The sequence below is a fragment of the Hylobates moloch genome, unplaced genomic scaffold, assembly GCF_009828535.3.
Source record: "Hylobates moloch isolate HMO894 unplaced genomic scaffold, HMol_V3 SCAFFOLD_4, whole genome shotgun sequence".
NCBI lineage: Eukaryota > Metazoa > Chordata > Mammalia > Primates > Hylobatidae > Hylobates > Hylobates moloch.
The window spans coordinates 101,472,850-101,498,756 of record NW_026652279.1 but is presented as its reverse complement, the minus strand read 5'-3'; the positions used below and the strand labels follow the sequence as shown (position 1 = coordinate 101,498,756).

General features: G+C 35.1%; 1 protein-coding gene across 4 annotated transcripts in view; it reads right to left on the bottom strand.

Moving 5' to 3' along the window:
- The window catches only part of COG6 (component of oligomeric golgi complex 6), a 138,961-nt gene that overhangs the window by 28,824 nt on the left and 84,230 nt on the right, over positions 1-25,907 (bottom strand). For 3 of the 4 annotated variants that reach the window (XM_032150735.2, XM_032150734.2, XM_032150737.1), the window contains one exon: positions 10,676-12,359. The exons of the other annotated variant lie outside the window; for it this stretch is intronic. In XM_032150735.2, the coding sequence (XP_032006626.2) occupies positions 12,212-12,359 (148 nt within the window). In that variant the 3' untranslated portion in view covers positions 10,676-12,211. Of the gene's footprint in view, positions 1-10,675; positions 12,360-25,907 lie in introns of those variants that run through there. 4 annotated transcript variants of the gene reach the window in all.

Below are 25,907 nucleotides of genomic sequence, written 5' to 3'. Positions count from 1 at the left end.
TATATCACATTAACAAATAAAAGAGAAAAGCCAAATGATCATCTCAATAGATTCTGAAAGTCATTTAATAAAATTCAACATCCATTCATAATTAATAACAGCATGTAAGAATACAAAATAACTTCCTCTCTGATAAAGATTATCTGCTGAAAAATTACAGCAAGTATAATTCTTTATGGTGAGATACTGAAATCTGAATTAAGAAAAGTAACCATTATCATTGCTATTAGTTAACATTCTGCTGGAGGGTCTAGCCAGCATAAAAGAAAAGAAAAATAAAATAAAGGGTACATAGGCTTCAAAGAAAAAAAAAGAAACCCTTATTTTATCTCAAATAGATCTATGTAGAGAAAACTCAAAGAAAAATCACTGAAAATAATATTACGAAGGTGCCTGGATCTATTATAATCAACATATAAAATCAATTCCACTTATTTTTTAATTGTACATATTTATGGGGTACAGTGTGATATTTTGATACATGTATCCATGTGTAATGATCTAACAGGGTAATCAGCATATCCATCACCTCAAATGTTTATCATTTCTGTAAGACACATTCAAAATCTTCTCTTCTAGCTATTTGAAAATATACAATAGATTGTTGTTCATTATAGTCACCCTTCAGTGCTATAGAACACTAGAACTTATTTCTACTATTTAGCTGTACTTTTGTGTCCATTAACCAACCTCTGACTATCCCCACTTCCATCTCCTTACATGTCCTTGCCTCTAGTATCAACTATTCTACTTTCTACTTCTATGAAATCAACGTTTTTATCTTCCACCTGAGTGAGAACATGCAGTATTTATATTTCTATGCCTGGCTTATTTCACTAATTATACAATGTCCTCCAAGCTTATCCATGTTGGCACAAATTAGATAATTTTGTTATTTTTTATGGCTAAATAGTATTCCACTGTGTATATATGCCACATTTTCTTTATCTACTCATCTGTTGAAGGACACAAGTTGATTCCATATCTTGGCTACTGTGAATAGTGCTGCAATAAACATGGGAGTAAAAATAAAATATCTCTTCAACATATCCATAATTTCCTTTAGATATATACCCAGTAGTGAGATTGCTGGATCATATGGTAGTTCTATTTTTAGTTTTTAGAGGAATCTCTACACTGTTTTCCATAGTGGCTGGACTAATTTACAACAGCATATGCATTCCCATTTCTGTGCATTCTTGTCAACATTTGTTATTTTTTCTCTTTTTGATAATAGCCAAAATGAGATAATCTCTCATTGTGGTATTGGTTTGCATTTCCCTGATGATTAGTGGTGTTCAGCATTTTTTTTTTTTTCATATACCTGCTGGATACTTGCGTCTGGTTTTCAGAGATGTTTATTTGGCTCTTTTGCCCATTTTTAAAATTGGATATTTTTGTTGTTGTTGCTCAATTGTTTGAGGTCCTTGTATGTTCTAAATATTAATCCCTTGCCAGATGAATAGTTTGCAAATATCTTCTGAAGGTTGTCTCTTCACTCTATTGATTATTTCTTTTACTGTGCTAAATCTTTTTAGTTTGATATAATCCTATTTGTCCATTTTTGCTTTTGTTGCCTATGCTTTTGAGGTTTTCTCCATAAAATCTTCACCCAGGCCAGGGTACTGAAGTGTTTCCCATATGTTTTCTTCTAGTAGTTTCATACTTTGAGGTCTTACATTTAAGTCTTTTATCCATTAGGCATCTAGTTTCACTTTCTGCATATGAATATCAGTTTGCAACTGCTGTACACAGAAGTCAATTCCATTTCTATATACAGCAACAAATAAGTTTAAGTGTAACTTTAGATATCATTTACATTCTTAACAAGAACTGTAAGTTTCTTAGGAATAAACACCAAAGTTTTCTTAGATCTATATGAAGAAAATTACAGTGTTTTTGAAGGACATTAAAACTACCCTAATAAGGAAATTTTGACATGCTGTGATTTGGATTAATCTTACAAAGATATCAATTCTCCTCAAATTGATACATAGAGTTGAAGTAATCCCAACCATATTCCCAATAGCTGTTGAAGAAATATAAGTGGATTCTCTATTATACTGACAAATTTACATTGCTATTTGTGGAACGGCAGAAAGCCAAGAATGGCTAAGGCACTCTAGATGAAGAAAAGAAAATGAAGCACTGTGCCATATATTGAGACTTTCTATAAAGTTATAATAATGACATTCGTTGTTGGTGCAGGAATGAATAAACCTATAAAAAGAGTGCAGTAAAAATACATAAATTTATTCACATATGGGAATTTGATGTATGACAGAGATGGTACTAGCCTTCCCCTACCATTATCACACACAGAAAGAAGGAAGCAATACTAATTCTGCACCATTCCCCAAAGACCTGAGGTTACAAAGAGCAACACCAGAGCTAATGATTTACTACTTGCAGAGAGTCTTTTGGTAAATCATAGTAGTGTGTTTGCACATTTTTTGGTTAATGCAAATTCTATTACGGTTTGTTATTACATGATTCATTATATTAACCTATTAATACTCAGCTCAGTGGAGAAATTATTTTCTTTTTTGTAAGATTTAGAATAAAGGCAGGGTACATTGAGATGTTCTTTCTGTTTTTGTGGTTTCTTTTCTTTTTTAGCAGCACCTTTTTGGCTTTTTAATGCTTGGCTTGCTTATATCTTTGTCTGTAAAAGAATCTAATAGTTTAAAGCAAGAAAAATTCCTAGTCTGCAATGAAATATGTATGGCAACTATGTGGAATACTAATCAAATCTTTGGTGTCCTTTCTAAGGTAAATTCATTTTTCTACCTCAGTTCAGTCTTCATTATCATTTTACATTCCACTGGAGGCCCAGCTAGCATGACAGTGGCCAGCTCTTGCCTTAATCCTGAAAATTAGACTTATGTAAATGATACCCCCAGAAAGACTCAGGGCAGTCTCAAAACAGGAGACTCAACTTTTGATGCTGGCTTGCATTCTTGCTTCTTGTCATTTTGCTTTTAGTAGGCCAAAGCTAATACTTCTCCAGTGGAATTTCAGATGTTGACATTGATGGAAACAAAGAACATATTTAAGTAAATTAATTTCCTGGTAGTAAAGTTATAAACTTTGAAATCCTAGACTGGCTTAAACTTTCACCGTTAAATTCACAATAATGTAACACTTTGCCAAAAGATGCTACATACCCTCAAAGCAAGCAAGTATAACATATTAATACTTGTGGCCTTATCAACAATTTCCCCAATTCAGCTATATTTGCAATTTACGAAAAAGTTCATATAACATAAAATTTACCATTTTAAAAAGAGCACAATCCAGCGGCTTTTAGTATATTCAATGCTGTGCAATCATCATCACTGTGTAATTCCAGGGTGTTTCTATCACTCCAAAAAGTACCTGTTAGCTGTCTCTTCCTGATAGTTCCTTTCCCTGTCCCCTGGAAACTGCTAATCTACTTATATGTCTCTGTGGATTTGCCTATTCTGGAGATTTCATTAAAATCGAATCAAATGATACATAGCCTTTTGTGCTTGGCTTCTAATTAGAATAATGTTTTCAAGATTCATCCATGTTGTAGCATGTTTCAGTAGTCCATTCCTTTTTATAAATGAATAATATTTCATTGTATGGATATATCACATTTTGTTTATCCATTCATTAGCTGATGGATATTTCAGTTGTTTCTAATTTTCAGTTATTATAAATGCTGCCACGAATATTCATGTAAAAGTCTTGGTAGACATAAATTTTCAATTATCTTGGGTAAAAGCCTAGGCATAGAATTGCTAGGTCATATCATAACTCTTTTGAGAAGTTGTTAAACTGTTTTCCACATCAGCTGTACCACTTTATATCCCCACCAGCAACATATGGGAGTTCCAATTTCTCCACATCATACCAGCTTCTAAAATTACTAACATTATAGCCACCTTAGTATGTGCAAAGTAGAATCTCATTGTGATTCTGACTTGCATTTCCCTAATGACTAATGATGTTGATCATTTTTTCATGTTAGGGTTAGGGTTAACTATCTTTGTATCTTCTTTACCTATTCAAATACTTCGCACACTTTAAAATTTAGTTGTCTTTTGTTTTTCAAGGAAGAACTTGATGCCCCAAAATTATTATTATTATTATTTTGTAGAGATGGGGTCTTGCTATGTTTCTCAGGCTGCTCTTGAATTCCTGGCCTCCAGCAATCTTCTCACCTAGTGCTGGGATCACAGGCATGAGCCACCGCGTCCAGCTCGTCTTATTTTTTATTTTTATTTTTTGAGAAGGCATCTCACTCTGTCGCCAGGCTGAAGTGCAGTGGCACAATCTCGACTCACCAAAACCTCCACCTCCCGGGTTCAAGTGATTCTCCTGCCTCAGCCTCCCGAGTAGCTGGGACTACAAGTGCCCACCACCACACCTGGCTAATTTTTGTATTTTTAGTAGAGACAGGGTTTCACCATGTTGGACAGGATGGTCTCGATCTCTTTTTTTTTTTTTTTTTTTTTTTGCTTTCCAAGATATTTTAATGTATTCTCATTTCCAAATCTATGACTGAATACACTATATAGATATTCCATGCATTTCATTTGTGCTAGCAGGAACAATTGTATGTGCTTTATTTCTAACATATTTTTCTCAAATTTCACTAGTTCAGGGTAACATGCACCCTCATCATCATCTTCATTATCAATATCATATTCACTGCCATATTTACAGTAGCTAAATTTTAAGCATATTCTCATTTTTATGCACAGATTTCCACATTTATATTCTATATTTTACAAATAGAAGCTCAGTTTTAAATGTCCAATGGTTAAATGACTTGCTCAATAAAACACAGCCAATAAGTATAAATGCTGAATAGATTCAGGTCATGCTTATAAGTAATATGTTTTCCCTGTAATACCTATATCTTTTTTTTTTATTATTATACTTTAGGTTTTAGGGTACATGTGCACAATGTGCAGGTTTGTTACATATGTATCCATGTGCCATGTTGATTTCCTGCACCCATTAACTCATCATTTAGCATTAGGTATATCCCCTAATGCTGTCCCTCCCCCCTCCCCCAACCCCACAACAGTCCCCGGAGTGTGATGTTCCCCTTCCTGTGTCCATGAGTTCTCATTGTTCAATTCCCACCTATGAGTGAGAACATGCGGTGTTTGGTTTTTTGTCCTTGCGATAGTTTACTGAGAATGATGTTTTCCGATTTCATCCATGTCCCTACAAAGGACATGAACTCATCATTTTTTATGGCTGCATAGTATTCCATGGTGTATATGTGGTCTCGATCTCTTGACCTCATGATCCGCCTGCCTCAGCCTCCCAATGTGCTGGGATTACAGGCGTGAGCCACTGTGCCAGCCCTTGGTTGTCTTTGTATTGTTGAATTGCAAGAGTTTATTTTGGATACACAGCCGATCCTTGAGCAATACGGGTTTGAACTGTGTGGGTCCACTTATACATGGATGTGAAACCACCAGTGAATTCACCAGGGAAGCAGTTCAGTGGGCTTTGTTCTTGTTGGGAGTTTTTTGATTACTGACTCCATCTTGTTGCCATAGGTCTATTCAGATTTTATATTTATTCTTGAGTTGATTTTGGTACTTTGTGTTTTTCATTTGTCCACTTTCACTTGTTTGCATATAATTATTAATAGAATTCTGTTATCCTTATTTCTGTAAGTTCAGTAATGTCCCGTTTCATACCTTAGTAATTTGAGTCTTCTTTTTTTATTGTTCAGTCAGCTAAAGATTAGTTAATGTTTCTATCCTTTCAAATAATTAACTTTTGGTTTTATTAATCTTCTATATAATTTTTCTAGTCTCTATTTTGTCTCTTATAATCTTTATTATTTCCTTTTCTCTTGCATTAGGTTTAGTTTGCTCTTCTTTTATGTTTCTTAAGGTTATTGATTAATTTATTTCTTTTTCTTTAAGATAGGCTATAAATTTCTCTCAGAACTATTTTTGCTGCATCTCGTAAGATTTGATATGGTGTTTCATTACAAACTTTCATCTCAGAGTATTTTCTAGTTTCCTTTGTGATTTCTTCCTTGGTCCACTGGGTTAAGAGCATCTTGTTTAATTTCCACATTAGTATATTTAAAAAATTTCCTTTTGTTATTAATTTACAACGTCATTGTGGTTGAAAACATACTTAGTATAATTTCAACATTTTAAAATTTATTGAGACGTGTATTGTGGCCTAACATATGGTCTATCTTGGAGAGTGTTCCCTGTGTATTTGAGAGGAATGTGTATTCTGTTGTTGTTGGGTGGATTGTTCCACTGATGTCTATTGGATCTAGCTGATTTAGAATAGTTACTGAGTGTTCGATTTTCTTGTTATTCTTTAAGTCTTTTGTTGATTTTTTTTGTCTAGCGTCCTTTCATTTCAGCTCCAAGTACTCCGCTGAGCAATCACTTAGGGCAGGTTGGCCAACAATGAATTCTCAGTTTTTGTTCATCTGAGAATGTCTTAATTTCTCCTATGTTTTCACAGTTTTGCCAGATACAGATATGTTCCCCCACCACTGCTGCCCCCCGCCCCACCCAGAGCTCTTTGAATATACCAGCTAATGCCTTTTGGTTTCTACAGTTTCTGATGAGAAATTACGTATTAATCTTATGGCGGATCACTTGTACATGATGAATTACCTCTCTCTTGGTGTTTTCAAGATTCCCTCTTAGCATTTGGCTTATAACAGTTTGATTGTGACGTGTCCCAGTGTACATATTTTTAGTTCATCTGACTTGGAGCTCAGTGAACTTCTTGGATGTGTAATGTTTTACACCAAATTTCTAGTATCCTGACAATATTTCTTCAAATATTCTTTCAGACTCTTTCTCTTTTTCTCTGAGACTCCTATTGTCTGTATATTGTTGATGGTGCTCCACAGGCCTCTGAGGCTATTTTCTTTCATTCATTTTTTTTTTCTTCCTTTTCCTCAAACTGGAACATCTCAGTTGACCCAACTTCAAGTTTTCTGAGTTTCTTCTTCTGCCTGCTCAAAATTGCTTTTATCCCCTATAATGTATTGTTTATTTTGTGTACTAATTCTCATGTCCAAATAAGTTTTTCATAATTTTTGTAAAGTATAACTTTAAATTATAACTTTTAAAATTATAAATTTATTAAAAACTTCCTTTTTGTAATTGTATCTCTTTATCATATTCTGTATTTGGTGAGACACTCTTCTCATACTTTAGTTCTTCAGACTTGGCTTCCTTAAATCCTTGAGCATATTTAAAATAGTTAAAATCTTTGTCTAGTAAGTTCAATATCTGGGCTATCTGTTGGAAATCTGATTCTCTTGCCCCACCCCATTTGTTGTTGCTGACTTTTATAGCTGTGATTATATTTTAGTGACTTTCATGAACTCATTCTGTAAAATCTATATTCTTTGTCATGTGTGACCACTTATGTGTCTGATTCATTAGCTTAATTGTCAGCTAATAAAATTAGATGAAGAGTTCCTTGAATGCCTAAAACCAAAAAATTGCTCAGTCTTTGCTGAAGGACTCTGTGCGTCTGTTGGGACATGTCTTGGACACTCAGCTAGGCAGCTTCTAACTTTGCTTCTGCCTTCATTCCCTGCTTGCTCAGGTCCTCAACATCAGGCGGAGGTGAGAGATTAGGGTCTCTCTGTTCGTTCGTGAACATGCACACAGTCCTAAACGTGCACAGAGCCTTCTAGATTCCCAGAAATACGTAAGAGTTTTTCAAAGTCCTTATGAATATCTCATTCCCAATCTTTCTTCCGAAGCTTTCTGGTTAGTTTATTGTTTGCTCCAACTCTTACCCATTGCTTGATGTGGCAATAACAGGTAAATATTTTAAATAAATTCCCCACCCCCACCCCAGTAGAGGGTGAGTTCCATAACAGGCAAGATAAAGGCCGGTTTTTTAAATGGGTTTTCCTGGGAGCTATCAGACAGATGAAATAAGGACAATCTGCAAATAACGTCCATTCTGCTCTTTCCCATACCATGAATATGGCATGTTCTTTTCAAGACTACTGCTGAACTAGGGAGCAAAGTATGGAAATAGCATAAGTTAAAGCACCAAAATGCTTGCTGTTATTACTAACATCTGGCTTTTTTTTAAAAAATTTTTTTAAGTAACTCAGGTTACTGTGATTTTCTGATTTGTTTCTAGAGTCCTGAAAAAGTTGACTTTGATCATTTTTTGAAGGCCAGTTTTATTGCTACCTTTATGAAGGGACAAAATTTTAAAATTCCTTAATCCGCCATTTTTGCTCTTACCACACTATTACATAATTTTACATCTTAACTAAATAGTTAATAGAACCCAATCATTATGATAATCTCAGACTGAACAATGTACAGTTGTGATTTGAAACTTTGTTTTCTGTGCTCTCAACCTCTTATACCAAGGACATCCGGCTGAATTATAAAGGATGATATTAGTTCATTTTTTCTTCTTGCCAACATGCACAAGCACTCTACCAAATTTCATGATGTTTGTTTACAATACATGTAACTATCTCTGTTCAAGAAAGGGAATTCCTCAATGGGAAACACATAATTCGGTTATATTTTTAAACGCTTATCACAAAGCCTACTACCTAGTAGGTACTTAAGAAATGCGTTTAATAACAAGACTAATGAAAAAAATAGCTCTCATATATTGAGTTCTAATTTTAGCCCAGGCCCTATGCCAAGCACATTTCTAAACTATTTTTTAAAATTGTAAAATTTATGAACAAAAGTTTATGTAACATATATGAAAAATTTTAAAGAATATTTAACAGTACTAACAACCTAGCATAAGAACAAAGCATTATCAGTAACTTCAACACATCCTGTGTTTCCCTCTCCATAATCTTAAATTGTACTAATCATTTCCTATATTTTCCTTACACCTTTACCACATGTATATCTATGTATATTTTTTATACTTTATTAAACGTTCTATAAAATGAGTATTATATTATTCTGATTTCTTTCTCAACATTATGTACTTGAAAACCATTCATTTTCTCACTGCTGTACTCCATCATATGGATATATCTAAAGACATTTAAGCTAACATTATTCTGGATAGAATAGGTTGAAGTAACAAATCCCTAAAGGAAGGATTAAAAAAAAAAGTATCCAGGATCAAGCCCTACAGTATGCCAACTTTTAGAAATCATATAGAGGCAAAAGAGCCAGGGAAGAAGGTCAAAAGGGGTTGTGCTAATGAAATGGGAGGAAAATTAGGAGAAGGCGGTGCCATGGAAGACTGGAAAGGATAGAATTTCAAACAGAAATGTGTAGAGTAAAACTGAGAGTTCAACAAACAGAGATACAGAAGAATCTGCTAGATCTGACAACATATAGCACTGATGAAAAGCTTATCAGGTTAGTTTCGTTGTAGTGGTGAGAGACTGAAACTATATTGGGATACTTTAAAGACAGATGAGAAATAAGGAAGTAGACGACAGCATGTCTAAACCAGGAAAGGAAGTAGAGAAATGGTGTTAGGATCTGAGTAGAGAGTTTTTAAAAATATTATGAACATTACAACATTATGTATGACATTGAGAATAATCCTACAGAGAGGCCAGTTGTTGCTGAAGCAAAATAAAGGGATAACCCAGAGAGAGAAGGATCTAATAAGAAGACGAGAGATGCGAGCCAGAGCATAAGGGAGGGAATATCCTGTCATAGAAAGAGAGATAACATCTCAAGTGCAAAACGAGGAAGGAGAGGAGATGGGTGTGATGTTTGAGAATAGGAAAATGAGGAAGATTAATCTAATAGTTTCTATTCTTGGTGAATTATGAAGGATATTAACTGAGAATGTGGGTGAAAAAGTCCTCTGGAAACATGGAAAGTTAAGAGTAGAATTACAAAGCAATATTGAATGTCTGTCTTAGTTCATTTAGACTGCTATACCAAAATACCATAAACTAGGTGGCTTATAAAAACAACAGACATTTATTTCTCCCAGTTCTGGAGGCTGCAAAGCCCAAAATCAAGGCACCAAAAGATGTGTCTAGTAAGGGCCCGCTTCCTCATTGATGGCTGTCTTCTCACTGTAACGTCACATGGTAGAAGGGACAGGGATCTCTTGAGCCTCTTGAGTAAGGGTACTAATTCCATTAATGAGGACTTCATCCTGACAACCTAATCACCTCTCAAAGGACCCACCTCCTAATACCATCCCCTGAGGGGTGAGGATTTCAACATGAATTTGGGGAAACATAAACATTCCAACTACAGCAGTGCCCATTTGAACACTGTAATCATGAATTTCGAGTAAAGTCAATTAGTCCATTTGTGTCATTTTTTCCTCAGGTAATATCCACCTGCTCAAATGAAGGCACAGAGAAAGAAATGGAAAAGTTCAACCCCATAAGGGTTTTGCCATTCAAACACCTTTCCTTTCTGAAAGAAGAGCAGACATGCCTTTTCTAGGTTATACGTATGCCAAATGAAAATAGTTCAAAATGCAAACTATGGAGTAATAGCAAATTTAGGTGTTATATTAATGGATTATTACTTACAATGTTTTATTTTGCCTTAGCACTCAAGATCATATATACCACATTTTGCCTGTGAGTCTTTCACTGATTACCTCAGTTTTTCCCTATGTTGTATTTCCTTTTCCATTAGTGCATTTTCTAAAAACACATCAATAGGATATATATCTACAGGACAGCTGCAATAATTGCTGCTCTAGAAATATTTTAATATTTTATTTGAAAAAACCAGGTAAAAAGCACAATAAATTTTTCCCTATAAAACAAAGGAATTCATTCATAGCAAGGTATCAATCTTCTTTCACTGTAGAAATAAATCATACAAAATTTAAGCTCTTGATTTATACTTTATTTTTTGTCTTTTATATATAACACATACTAATCGAAGGGAAAAAACTAAAAATACAGATTTATACCCAAATGGATAATGATTATATAATCATTCTTACTCCAAAAAGAATTGTATTAGGTATAAACAATTACAAACTTCAGATAAATAGGTCATATTCTATAAATACTAATTGGTTATATACAACACACAATCTTCTACAAATACTAGTTTTATGTTATTACTTTTCAAAATATTTCAAACTAGTTATTTTTTTCCTTGTGCTTCAATTTTCTCATTTGTAATTTAGGGACTTACCTGTTTTTATAGATTTACTAGAAATTAAGTTTTTTTTGCTGACAAGAATGTAAAATCAGGCACACTGGGATTTATTCCTTTAAAAATACAGTCATTTTGAATCTTCCTAATAGGTAATGGTCTAAAATCAGAGTCCAGTTACAACATGGAGATAAGACACACTGCCAATTGGCAACTCCTCCTCTGGCAGTTTTTTTCTCCAATGTTTGAGTAGATCATTGTTTCTTTGGTTTGAACACCAGATAAAATGTGTAGTTGGTTGGATTTAGGACCCATATTGTATGACAAATACCCATCTTTAAACACCAGACTTAGACACAGCTCAGGCTATCTACATGCTTACAGCTCATTGGAAAGGCTGAGCTCCACCTTGAGTTCCATCAAAGGCTCCCACAGAGTGGAATCTACCCTGTTTAAATCACTTTTCTCTTCCCTTTTTTTCTAATTATTGCTGAGTGTATATTTAAAATTGCATAAAAATGTACACAGTCAAATACATATAGTATGCCAAAGTAGAACAGAAAGGAGATTCACTGCCATATACACCAGGAGCACAATTCACTGTTATTTTTCTCTCTTCTAACAACTCTTTAAGGGCAGCTATTTTGGGGACAGAGACATAGGCTAGGTTCAAAAAAACTAAGTATGCCTACTCATATTAATAAGAAAGCAAATGAATCTTTAGGTAAGGAGACATTTATTAGGTCATATCCTTATACTAATTCTTAAATTTTGACAAATTTTTTATATGCTGTTAATTTAGAACTAGTCTTGTAAAAAAAAATTCTTCAAACCTTTCATACTACTTTATGCTTCCTGAATACAGTGAAAACTGCAGAGCTGGAGAGACGGCTAGCAAAAAAATATATCATCTCATTTAGAATAGATACACAGCAATACTAGCTCAGGTCAACATGTTACTTACTTCCCTGTTACTGAGACCAAAAAAAAAAAAAATTATCGGGACTTACAATCTTATGATACAAAGAAAACTGTAACTATCAAATTATAAAGTAAAAATTCAAAGAATAAAAAATAACCTTATGTGTTTTAGGCAGGTCATATTTTGCTAACACAATGAAATAAGATAATCAGGAAAGAAGCGTCTGCACTTGCTGCGGAGATCGGTGAAGAATGTTCTCTGGATCTTTGTATTCATTGATTGGATTCATCACAGCCGCATACACTTCTCGATAGGCTCTGCAAACTAATTCTGTAGATTGTTTTACGATCTGCTCTCTATTGATAAGCAAACAAAATGTAAACACATCATTTGAAAAAAATATATTTACTAAGAATTGTAAGACAGCTTGACACTTCAATCAATACATTTCATTTTCATTATCATCACACATACATTATTTAAGAATCACTATATGGCTACACGGTTAATCCTGATTTTGGGATAAAATATAATTTTGTATTTATTATTTATTAAATCTTTCTCCATTACTATATAGGTTGCAGAGGGCATGGACTTTGTTTTGTTCCTGATATATATTGGACTGCTATATATTTGTGCCTGATATACAGGACTGTTAAATAAGAAACAAAAACTGTGACCCAGTGTCAGTGTATTGACTTTGCAAAAGTGGTAACACATTAAAGATGCTTACAATTGTTCCAACTTATCAACACTTTTATCTCTCAGAAAACTTAAACTGCTCTTTCACCTATAGCTTTTACACTAACAACCACATCTCCTAGCTTTCTCTTCATCTCTCTATATCACCCCAAGCTAAAATGTGACACTTGCTTGCAGCAAATCACAGCTTTCTCACAAATAGACATTTCTACAAAAGCACATAAAGAATGAGTCCTGCAAATGTTTACAAAATTATCCAGCTAGAAAAAACAGTATTGGTTCATTAAATGTGCAACAACTCTCCGCATAGTTCCATGACATTAACTTCCTGTCATCCCCAGCTACTCATACTATTCATGCATCACCATGAGAAGATGGTACTAATGGTACTCATGGTACTAATTTTCTGATTTTTACAAAAACTAAAATAAAAATGTGTGTTTAAAGCTTTGCTTCCAAACCTCCTTTTCTTGTAGTTTCCTACTTCTGTTAATGGCATAACAATGTTGTATCACTTCAGCTCAGGTTCTAAAATGACCTCTTGCCTGGAGTACACACAAACTCCTATCTATTCTTCCCTCTTTCAGTCTCTTCAATATTCAATCCATCCTGGGCACTGTTGTTAGATTAATCTTGCTGAGGCATACTTTCTATCACATCTCTCTCTTACCTGGGGCTTTCAAAGAGCTTCAATGGCCTCTTTTGGTTTCAGAGAAGCCCAAATTCCTTCTACCATTCAAAAATTATCTAACGCTTTCCCTATCACTACTCTAATTCCAGTGCAACCCTTGACTGTCCTCTGGGCTCTGGTTTGCTGATCTCAGTTCCTTTGCTCCTACTTCATTTTCCTAGAATGCCTCTTTCACCACTTTTAAATGCTCTTAATGTTCAGCAAAAATGTTCTCTCTTATCCATGAAGTCTTGTCTGATCTTTAGAGCTAGAAATAATTACTTCCTTTGTGGAATGTCCATGGCACTTTTTCTGTTCCTTTCATTAAGCTTTTACCACTCCTAACTTACAATAAAGCTTCTACATTTTCTTGATGTCCAGATCCCAAAAGCTTTGTATTAGGAAGGGGTTAGTTCTGCATCAAATGGATATGACAGGAATATAACCCAATTTCCAAAATGTACTTTAAAAATTGTTTAGAATTACAGAAATACATGTTGTTCATGTCTTACCTGTCCTACAAAATTTCAACTAACTTGACACTGTTTATGTTCACATGTCCCTTAAAACCCAGTATGTTTTGAATATGATGGATGCTCAATAAATACATGTTCACTGAATGCTTGATGGAGAAAAATAACTTTTTCCTTATTTACAGAGTCCTTTTCTGGGCTCTTGAGCCACCACTGTTTTCCATAAATGCTGAATCAGTGGCTATTTCAGGAAAACTGTTTCTTCACATAGTCAGGAGTACATGATTGTGACTAGCTAGATTAACGTAATAGTTATAGCAGTAATAGTAATATTGTGTTGAGTTGTCACACAGGTCAATGTCATGAAGTCACCATCAACAGAACACATTCTTTTTCTAGGAATTATGTTTTTTTTTAGATAATAATGGATAGAATAATACATTTCTAAGACTATCTGTGGAAATATATGCATCTGTGGTCTAGAAAAGAAAATAGTTGGATGGAATAAGGAAAGAAGTCCACTTAAGATCTTGGAACATCTGTACACTGTTCTAATGGGGTCCAAACTCTTGGTGAGTTGGAGTAACTTGACATTTTCCAAAAATTGCTAAAGCTTGCAAAATGACAGTGAGTAGAAGAAAGACATGCTGAGTAAATTTTCTGAGCAGAGTAGACTGGTGCTTACTGGTTGTACTACCTTTCTGCTGAAAGGAAAGGGATGATGGTAGAAACTGGTTTAGAAAACTGCTTAACTAAATGAGGCTTGGAGATTTTTTTTTTTTTTTTTTTTTTTTTTTTTTGAGACAGTCTCACTTTGTCACCCAGGCTGGAGTGCAGTGGCATGATCTTGGCTCACTGCAACCTCTGCCTCCCCGGTTCAAGTGATTCTCCTGCCTCAGCCTCCCGAGTAGCTGGGATTACAGGCATGCACCACCATGCCTGCCTAATTTTTGTATTTTTAGTAGAGACGGGGTTTCATCATGTTGATCAGGCTGGTCTCAAAATCCTGACCTCAGGTGATCCGCCCACTTTGGACTCCCAAAGTGCTGGGATTACAGGCATGAGCCATTGTGCCCAGCCTGGAGATATCTGTTGATCTATTGATTGGTGATCTTTCCTGTAATTAAATTTGCTTGACAATGAATGTAACGAAATAATGCAAAAATTATTTTTCATTAAAAACTACTAGAAACTAGTATTTTAAAACTTTGTTAGATATACATTTGATATCCACTTTTGCAACAAGTCAGATACTGGATTTTAGAAATAGTGTTCTTAGTTCTTTTCTAAGCGCAATAACATAGATTTCTGAGAAGTGTGTAAAGCATTCATTACTCATGCCTCATACTCAAGTCTATACTCAATCTCAATACAGCATATATTTGATCGTATATAAGGAGTACGCAAAAATAAGGCTATTCCTTCTCATAAAAAGTATAAAATAAGAATAATGTACAATTATAAATATTGAATATGATTTTTAAAAGTTCAGAGTAACTTGTAAATGTAGTATTGTTGAAACTTCTGAAGTAGTGAAATTTAAATTTCATTTTCAAGTAACAGTCATAAAAAATTTAAAATTTGCTGAAATTTAGTTGTAACTTGACACGTTTCTAAGCTATATAAATTAGCTCACAAATGTCTGTAACAATACAGCTGAAAATCCATTGTAAGTTTGCAGTAGATAAAATAAAGCAGTACCACATAAACACAGATAATTAAATAAAATCAAGCCAGTTAAAACTAAACAAGTGTTCAAAATTCATTTTAAATTTTGGTGTTAGATGGTATAATATGTCTTCAATCTGCTCCTCAGCTTAAAAAGCCACCGAGATATGGAAGGGGGTTAAAAAAAGAATATGCATAAGGTGGAGAGGATGAAGAAAGCAAAGCCGGTGGATAAAAAGAAATCTTCATGTATTACATGAAGGAAGGAGGAAGGAAAAAAAGCAAAGAACAAGGAACTGCTCCTCCTGGCCTGCTAACTGCCTGCTAAAGCCAACAGGATAGAAATAAAATGAAAAGGGAGACTCTCTAAAGTGAGTCTGAGTCAAAAAAATTATAAAGACCACGAACTCTGGCTGACAGTGTGATTCCACATTTCTGAACAAATATGAGGTCATTTATCACTACCAAAGCAACAGTTTCCTACACTCACTTTTATTAAGTATTTTCTAATCAGTTCTATATGGTACAGTAGAGATAAAATGGTATAGAGGAGTAAATTACTGTTAGAAGGCTTACATTCTAATTGAAGCTCTGCCACTTATTGTTGCCTTGAACAAGTAATTTAACCTCTCCAAGACTTCTTTCTCCACTATAAACCAAATATTGAACTAGTTAATCTTTATAAGGTACTTTGAGCTTTTAAGCTATATTATTCCACTGAGAGGTAAGAGTATTTTAATGAGTTATTGTTTTAAAAGAACTACCTACATGAATAAATACATCACATATACATACACATACATTATTTTAGAGAACTGTTTCCCAAAATATGATTTGTAAAAGCATATCAGTTATTTGTATATAAATGAATGTTTCTATAGTGCTAAAACCATTTTATTCTCTTGCCAGTTTACTATATTTTTATTTACAGTAATAATTACTATGTAAATTCATCCTTTATCTTAAAAAGCATATTAAGTATCTATCAATCAACTGATCTATCTATCTATACTCTGCCAGCCTGCCCAGTCTTAGCCCAAATTATTCACTAATTACTAATATCACATATGAAATACACAGTCTCAAACAATAATGAATCATTATAGTAACAAATAATCAATGTCCAAAGTTTCAAGGATTCTATGACTAAATCCAAAATGACCAACAAATCATCTCAGTTCAGTCGTATGCTTCTGAAAGTTGGGAATGTCCTTATCAACTAAACACCCTATGTACAGGCAGAGAAAACAGTGAATTTTTTGTTGTTGTTGTTGTTGTTAGCAGTGCATGCTGAATACTGGTTCTAGCATGGGCATGCACTTGATTTTACTTACTTACTATTTTGATCAATCACAGCCTAGCCCATAGCTGACAGGGAGTACTTTCAGGACTGTTTCTGTCCTCTTGCTTTTCACAACACCAAAAGATATGCAAAAAGACCAGTTGAAAGGGGGAAGTAACTTTATTTATTTTTTTAATTATACTTTAAGTTCTAGGGTACATGTGCACAACATGCAGGTTTGTTACATAGGTATACACGTGCCATGTTGGTTTGCTGCACCCCATTTACTCATCATTTACATTAGGTATTTCTCCTAATGCTATCCCTCCGCTACCCCCCATCCCATGACAGGCCCCGGGGTGTGATGTTCCCCGCCCTGTGTTCAAGTATTCTCATTGTTCAATTCCCACCTATGAGTGAGACCATGCGGTGTTTGGTTTTCTGTCATTGGGATAGTGTGCTTAGAATGATGGTTTCCAGCTGTATCCATGTCCCTACAAAGGACACGAACTCATCCTTTTTTATGGCTGCATAGTATTCTATTGTGTATATGTGCCCCATTTTCTTAATCCAGTCTATCATTGATGGACATTTGGGTTGGTTCCAAGTCTTTGTTATTGTGAATAGTGCCTCAATAAACATACGTGTGCATGTATCTTTACAGTAGCATGATTTATAATTCTTTGGGTATATACCCAGTAATGGGATCACTAGGTCAAAAAACTAGTTCTAGATCCTTGAGGACTTGCCACACTGTCTTCCACAATGCTTGAAATAGTTTACACTCCCACCAACAGTGTAAAAGCATTCCTATTTCTCCACATCCTCTCAAGCATCCGTTGTTTCCTGACTTCTTAATGATCACTATTCTAACTGGCGTGAGATAGTATCTCATTGTGGTTTTGATTTGCATTTCTCTGACGACCAGTGAGTGATGATGAGCATTTTTTCATGTGTCTGTTGGCTGCATAAATGTCTTCTTTTGAGAAGTGTCTGTTCATATCCTTTGCCCACTTTTTGATGGTTTTTTTTCTTATAAATTTAAGTTCTTTGAAGATTCTGCATATTAGCCCTTTGTCAGATGGATAGATTGCAAAAATTTTTTCCCATTCTGTAGTTTGCCTGTTCACTCTGATGGTAGTTTCTTTTGCTGTGCAGAAGCTCTTTAGTTTAATTAGATCCCATTTTCCTACTTTGGCTTTTGTTGCCATTGCTTTTGGTGTTTTCGTCATGAAGTCCTTGCCCATGCCTATGCCCTGAATAGTACTGCCTAGGTTTTCTTCTAGAGTTTTTATGGTTTTAGGTCTACCATATAAGTCTTTAATCCATCTTGAATTAATTTTTGTATAAGGTGTAAGGAAGGGATCCAGTTTCAGCTTTCTACATTTGGCTAGCCAGTTTTCCCAGTACCATTTATTAAATAGGGAATCCTTACCCCTTGTCAGGTTTGTCAAAGATCAGATGGTTGTAGATGTGTGGTGTTATTTCTGAGGACTCTGTTCTGTTCCATTGGTCTATATCTCTGTTTTGGTACCAGTACCATGATGTTTTGGTTACTGTAGTCTTGTAGTATATATAGTTTGAAGTCAGGTAGCGTGATGCCTCCAGCTTTGCTCTTTTGGCTTAGGATTGTCTTGGCAATGTGGGCTCTTTTGTGGTTCCATATGAACTTTAAAGTAGTTTTTTCCAATTCTGTGAAGAAAGTCATTGTTACCTTGATGGGGATGGCATTGAATCTCCAAATTATCTTGGGCAGTATGGCCGTTTTCACAATATTGATTCTTCCTATCTATGAGCATGAAATGTTCTTCCATTTGTTTGTGTCCTCTTTTATTTTGTTGAGCAGTGGTTTGTAGTTCTCCTTGAAGAGGTCCTTCATATCCCTTGTAAGTTGGATTCCTAGGTTATTTTATTCTCTTTGTAGCAATTGTGAATGGGAGTTCACTCATGATTTGGCTCTCTGTTTGTCTGTTATTGGTGTATAGGAATGCTTGTGATTTTTGCACATTGATTTTGTATCCTGAGACTTTGCTGAAGTTGCTTGTTAGCGTAAGGAGATTTTGGGCTGAGACAATGGGGTTTTCTAAATATACAATCATGTCATCTGCAAACAGGGACGATTTGACTTCCTCTTTTCCTAACTGAATATCCTTTATTTCTTTCTCTTGCCTGATTGCCCTGGCCAGAACTTCCAACACTATGTTGAATAGGAGTGGTGAGAGACGGCATCACTCTCTTGCACCAGTTTTCAAAGGGAATGCTTCCAGTTTTTGCCCGTTCAGTATGATATTGGCTGTGGGTTTGTCATAAATAACTCTTATTATTTTAAGATACGTTCCATCAATACCTAGTTTATTGAGAGTTTTTAGCATGAAGGGCTGTTGAATTTTGTCAAAGGCCCTTTCTGCATCTATTGAGATAATCATATGGTTTTTGTCATTGGTTCTGCCTATGTGATAGGTTATGTTTATTGATTTGCGTAGGTTGAACCAGCCTTGCATCCCAGGGATGAAGCCAACTTCATCTTGGTGGGTAAGCTTTTTGATGTGCTGCTGGATTCGGTTTGCCAGTATTTTATTGAGGATTTTCGCATCGATATTCATCAGGGATATTGGTCTAAAATTCTCTTTTTTTGTTGTGTCTCTGCCAGGCTTTGGTATCAGGATGATGCTGGCCTTATAAAACGAGTTAGGGAGGATTCCTTCTTTTTCTATTGATTGGAATAGTTTCAGAAAGGATGGTACCAGCTCCTCTTTGTACCTCTGGTAGAATTCAGCTGTGAATCCATCTGATCCTGGACTTTTTTTTGGTTGGTAGGCTATTAATTATTGCCTTGATTTCAGAGTCTGTTATTGGTCTATTCAGAGATTCAACTCCTTCTTGGTTTAGTCTCCGGAGGGTTTATGTGTCGAGGAATTTATCCATTTCTTCTAGGTTTTCTAGATTGTTTGCATAGAGGTGTTTATAGTATTCTCTGATGGTAGTTTGTATTTCTGTGGGATCACTGGTGATATTCCCTTTATCATTTTTTATTGCATCTATTTGATTCTTCTCTCTTTTCTTCTTTATTAGTCTTGCTAGCGGTCTATCAATTTTGTTGATCTTTTCAAAAAACCAGCTGCTGGATTCATTGATTTTTTGAGGGGTTTTTTGTGTCTCTATTTCCTTCAGTTCTGCTCTGATCTTAGGTACTTCTTGCCTTCTGCTAGCTTTTCAATTTGTTTGCTCTTGCTTCTCTAGTTCTTTTAATTGTGATGTTAAGGTGTCGATTTTAGATCTTTCCTGCTTTCTCTTTTGGGCATTTAGTGCTATAAATTTCCCTCACACACTGCTTTAAATGTGTCCCAGAGATTCTGGTATGTTGTGTCTTTGTTCTCATTAGTTTCAAAGAACATCTTTATTTCTGCCTTCATTTCGTTATGTACCCAGTAGTCATTCAGGAGCAGGTTGTTCAGTTTCCATGTAGTTGTGCGTTTTGAGTGAGTTTCTTAATCCTGAGTTCTAGTTTGATTGCACTGTGGTCTGAGAGACAGTTTGTTGTGATTTCTGTTCTATTTGCTGAGGAGTGCTTTACTTCCAACTATGTGGTCAATTTTGGAATAAGTGTGATGTGGTGCTGAGAAGAATGTATATTCTGTTGATTTGGGGTGGAGAGTTCTGTAGATGTCTATTAGGTCTGCTTGCTGCAGAGCTGAGTTCAAGTCCTGGATATCCTTGTTAACTTTCTGTCTCATTGATCTGTCTAATGTTGACAGTGCGGTGTTAAAATCTCCCATTACTATTGTGTGGGAGTCTAAGTCTCTTTGTAGGTCTCTAAGGACTTGCTTTATGAATCTGGGTGCTCCTGTATTGGCTGCATATATATTTAGGATAGTTAGCTCTTCTTGTTGAATTGATCACTTTACCATTATGTAATGGCCTTCTTTGTCTCTTTTGATCTTTGTTGGTTTAAAGTCTGTTTTATGAGAGACTAGGATTGCAATCCCTGCCTTTTTTTGTTTTCCATTTGTTTGGTAGATCTTCCTCCATCCCTTTATTTTGAGCCTATGTGTGTCTCTGCATGTGAGATGGGTCTCCTGAATACAGCACACTGATGTGTCTTGACTCTTTATTCAATTTACCAGTCTGTGTCTTTTAATTGGGGCATTTAGCCCATTTACATTTAAGGTTAATATTGTTATGTTTGAATTTGATCCTGTCATTATGATGTTAGCTGGTTATTTTGCCCATTAGTTGATGTGGTTTCTTCTCAGCATCAATGGTCTTTACAATTTGGTATGTTTTTGCAGTGGCTGGTACCAGTTGTTCCTTTCCATGTTTAGTGCTTCCTTCAGGAGCTCTTATAAGGCAGGCCTGGTAGTAACAAAATCTCTCAGCATTTGCTTGTCTGTAAAGGATTTTATTTCTCCTTCACTTATGAAGCTTAGTTTGTCTGGATATGAAATTCGAGGTTGAAAATTCTTTTCTTTAAGAATGTTGAATATTGGCCCCACTCTCTTCTGGCTTGTAGAGTTTCTGCTGAGAGATATGCTGTTAGTCTGATGGGCTTCCCTTTGTGGGTAACCTGACCTTTCTCTCTGGCTGCTCTTAACATTTTTTCCTTCATTTCAACCTTGGTGAATCTGACAATTATATGTCTTGGGGTTGCTTTTCTCAAGGAGTATCTTGGTGGTGTTCTTTGCATTTCCTGAATTTGAATGTTGGCCTGCCTTGCTAGGTTGGGGAAGTTCTCCTGGATAACATCCTGAAGAGCGTTTTCCAACTTGGTTCAATTCTCCCTGTCACTTTCAGGTACACCAATCAAACGTAGATTTGGTCTTTTCACATAGTCCCATATTTCTTGGAGGCTTTCTTTTTACCCCTTTTTCTCTAAACTTCTCTTCTTGCTTTATTTCATTAATTTGATATTCAATCACTGATACCCTTTCTTCCACTTGATCAAATTGACTATTGAAGCTTGTGCATGCATCACATAGTTCTCATGCCGTGGTTTTCAGCTCCATCAGGTCATTTAAGGTCTTCTCTACACTGTTTATTCTAGTTAGCCATTCATCTAATCTTTTTTCAAGGTTTTTAGCTTCCTTGCAATGGGTTTGAACATCCTCCTTTAGCTCAGAGAAGTTTGTTATTATCGACTTTCTGAAGCCTACTTCTGTCAGCTTGTCAAAGTCATTCTCTATCCAGCTTTGTTCCGTTGCTGGCGAAGAGCTGCGATCCTTTGGAGGAGAAGAGGCTCTCTAGATATATAACTAAATGGAGATATTATTCTCATTTTAAAATATGTTCAAAGAAATTTACCGTATTCTAAATAATTATTTAAAACTGAACTGAGATAAGAAATGAACTGCTTACTTCCAAAAATCAGTGAGCTTGTCATTAATCTGTACTTTAGGATTTTGGTTTCCATAACAACATGATACAACTTTCATCATTACCATAAACCCAGCATTTCCAGAAATAGATTATTTCAACATCAGGTTCTGTGATCACTAAAATTGAGTTTTATTTTAGCACCACAGTTAAGAGTGCAATCAAATGTGCCACAGGAGAAAAAAAGGCGTTAAGCCTAAAAGCCCAAGAAGAAAAGACGATAATATTCTTATGAATAACAGATTAGTTAAAATTTTGATTTTTCTTCATCACCATATAAATATAAGAAATGTCACAATGGATCAAGACAATTTTTCATCCTAGGTCAGCTATCTGTCTATAAATGAAATTAAAGCATATTTTTTATGAGGCCAAGCTACATATTTCACATAAGTGTCATCTATTATCATATATGCCAGACGTCTATGAGCATTCTTTAAAAATAATAAAATAACCTCAACACAGAAAGAGCTAATAAAATACAGTATAGTCTAGTGTTGAAGAGAATAGGGTCTAGAATCAGAAATGTTGGATTCAAATCATGGCTCTACTTCTTACAAATTTTTTGACCTTGATACAATTATTTAATCTTTCTAAACAATATCCTCTTTTAAATTGATCGAAGGAATTGAACTAAGTAATCTATTAAAGGATCACTCTCAGTGTTCAGTTCAGGCTGCGGGCTTGGGTGGATGGTGGTGGAGAGGGCAAGTGTGAAAATGGAAAAGTTCAGAGGTTAATGTGATAAACCAGGCACAGATGATGCCACCTTGGGCCAGAGTGCTAATTGTGGAGATGTTCAGAAGTATGAGTCCTCTCTCATATACTTCTTAGATAAATATTCAATGAAATGATTCCATGAGAATTTTGATTAAAGTTGGAGTTATTTACAGATTAACCTGTTACACTAGTGAATTTTTCAGTCTATGAAGAGAGTATGTCTATTTAGTCAGATCTTTTAGAATTGTCAATAAACTTTTATAAGTTTCATTATATAATTTTCCATGTATATTATCAAATTTATTCCTAGGAAAGAATCCTGTGACTATTACAATAAAGTCTTTTACTTTTCGTTGTTATAATTAGATATTGCTGGTATACAGAAAAGGTACTAATTTTTGTATGTTAATTTTGAATCTGGCCAAGTAACAACTCTATTTTAGTTCTATTAGTTTGTTAATTGTTTGCCTTTTTTGTTTTTGGTACAGACATTTAAAATTAATAAGTTTTATTAATTCTTTTCAATATTTATGACTCAATTCATTACAATGGGTAGAAGCTCCAAGGTAAACAGATGTGACAGTAAGTATGCATATCTTGTTTTGAACTTTAATGAAAAGGTTTCTAATGTTTCATCAAGTATTATGTTTGCTGTAGATTTTCAATATTCCAACATAGTGTCATGGTACTCTTCTCTAACTGGTTTATGTAGTAAATTCAAGTAAGATTTTTCTTTGTATGCTTTGGCTATGGTGTTTCCTCTCTTGATGCAATGGAATGTTTGATTTTTTTAAATGATTTTTTATATCTTGCAGGCTTTTTATCTAAGACCTACTTAAGCATGACTTTTATCAATATAAAACATTCCCCTTTGACCTTTTATTGACTTACACCCTGAATTCAATTTTGCCTGTTAATATTGCAACTCCTTCTTTCTTTGTATGCCACTTTGTTGTAAATGGTCTCTTGTAAAGGGCATATAGGTGAACTGTGTTGTTTTTTTTTTTAAATCTAAACTGACACTCTTGTATGTTAAAATAGGGTAACTTAAGTTATCCACATTCATTGTAAAAACTGATTTAGCGTGGAATTTATAAAGAAAAACTTGCTATGACTTTTCTAGTTCTTGCTATGAACTTTCTAGAACTAGAAACATCTAGTTTTTCTTATGTTCATCTACTTAGGATTTCTTATTTCCTTTTTTGCTCATTCTTACATTAGTTTCATGAATGTTTTATCCGTACTTAAAAAGAATGTGTATTTTCTATAGTTTGTGTGTAGTATTTTAAATATTTCTACTAGGTAAAGATTGGTAGTACTGTTCAACTATGAAGCATCGTGTTAATTTCCTATTTTTTTGTATCAATTACTGAGAGGAGTATGTAGAAATATCTAACTGTATTTCTTGATACAGCTATTCCTCATCAATTCTGCAAGCTTATATTTCATGTTATTTGCAGCTCTGCTATTAAATGAACATATATACTACTATATTTTCTTCATGTATTAATCCTATTATATTATAAAATGTCGCTCTTTATCTCTGGTATTATTATCTGTCTGTAATCTAATTTTTCTTATAGTAATATAGCTACTCCAGCTTTATGATTAGTGCTTACATGGTATATCTTTTGTCATCCTTTTAAACTATCTCCACCTTTATATTTAAAATGGACTTTTTTATAGATAGCAGATAGTTGTACCAAGCTTCTTCATCCAGTCTAACAATTTTCGTCTTTTCGAATGTGTAGTACTTTCACATTTAGTACAGTTACTTATTAGGCTGCAGTTAAGTCTATCTTCCTGCTACTTGTTTCATACTTGTCTCATTTGTTCTTTTACCCTCCTTTTTCACCTTCTTTTGATACAATTACTTTTTAAAAATTCTATTTGTTCTTATCTATTGGTATGATAAATAACTTTGTTTGTTTCAATGGTTGTGGGAAGGTTTACAATCTACCTCCAATCAATATTATATATTTCATGGATAACTTAATATCCTTACAATATTACAACACCAAACTTCCACTTCCCTCCCACTGCATCTTTTGCACTTTTGTTGTCATACATTTTATGTGTTTAAAATTCCACAATTAGGAGAAAGATGAGCAAATAGAAGCCTCCAGCGATCGTCCCCCAAGCAGGAACGCCAAATTGAACAACTATCCACACAAAAAATCACTTTCCTAAGAACCAAAAATCAGGTGAGCAATCATAGTACTTGGTTTTAACATCATATTAAGGAAAGAGGCACTAAAGAGGATAAGAAAGATAGTCTTGAATTGCCTACACCATCCTTCCCCTAATCCCTGGCACTGGCAGCATGGCGCGGGAGAGAATTTATGTGCTTGTGGAAGGCAGAGAAAAGAGTGATTGTGGGACTTAGCACTGGAATTTAGTGCTGCCCTGTCACAGCAGAAAGCAACACCAGGCAGAACTCAGCCAGCATCCACAGAGGGAGCATTCAGACCAGCACTAGTCAGAAGGGAAGCCTCCATCCCAGTGGTCAGAACCAGAGTTCTGGCAAGCCCCACCACCATGGGATAAGGTGCTCTGGGATCTGAAATAAACTGAAGGGCAAGTTTTGCGCCATAAGGGCTCTAATTTCTAGGCAAGCTTCTGTGCTTTGCTGGGCTTAGAGCCAGTGGACTTGGGGTGCACGTGACCTAATGAGACACCAGCTAGGGCAGCCAAGGGAGTACTTGCATCACTCCTCCCACAACCCCAAGTGATGCAGCTCGTAGCTCCGGGTAAGACTCCTTCCTTCTGCTTGAGAGAAAAGCATGGGAAGGACTTTGTTTTGTATCTTGGATGCCAGCTCAGCCATCTCAGAACAGAACACCACATATAATAGATTCCTAAGGTTCCTGACTCAAGGCCCTGCATACCAGACAGCTTCTCTGGACCCACTCGGAGACAAGGGAAACTCACTGCCCTGAAGGGAAGGACATAAGCCTCACTGATTCATCACCTGCGGACTGCACAGCCCTTGGACCTTGAGGGAACATAGGCAGTAGTC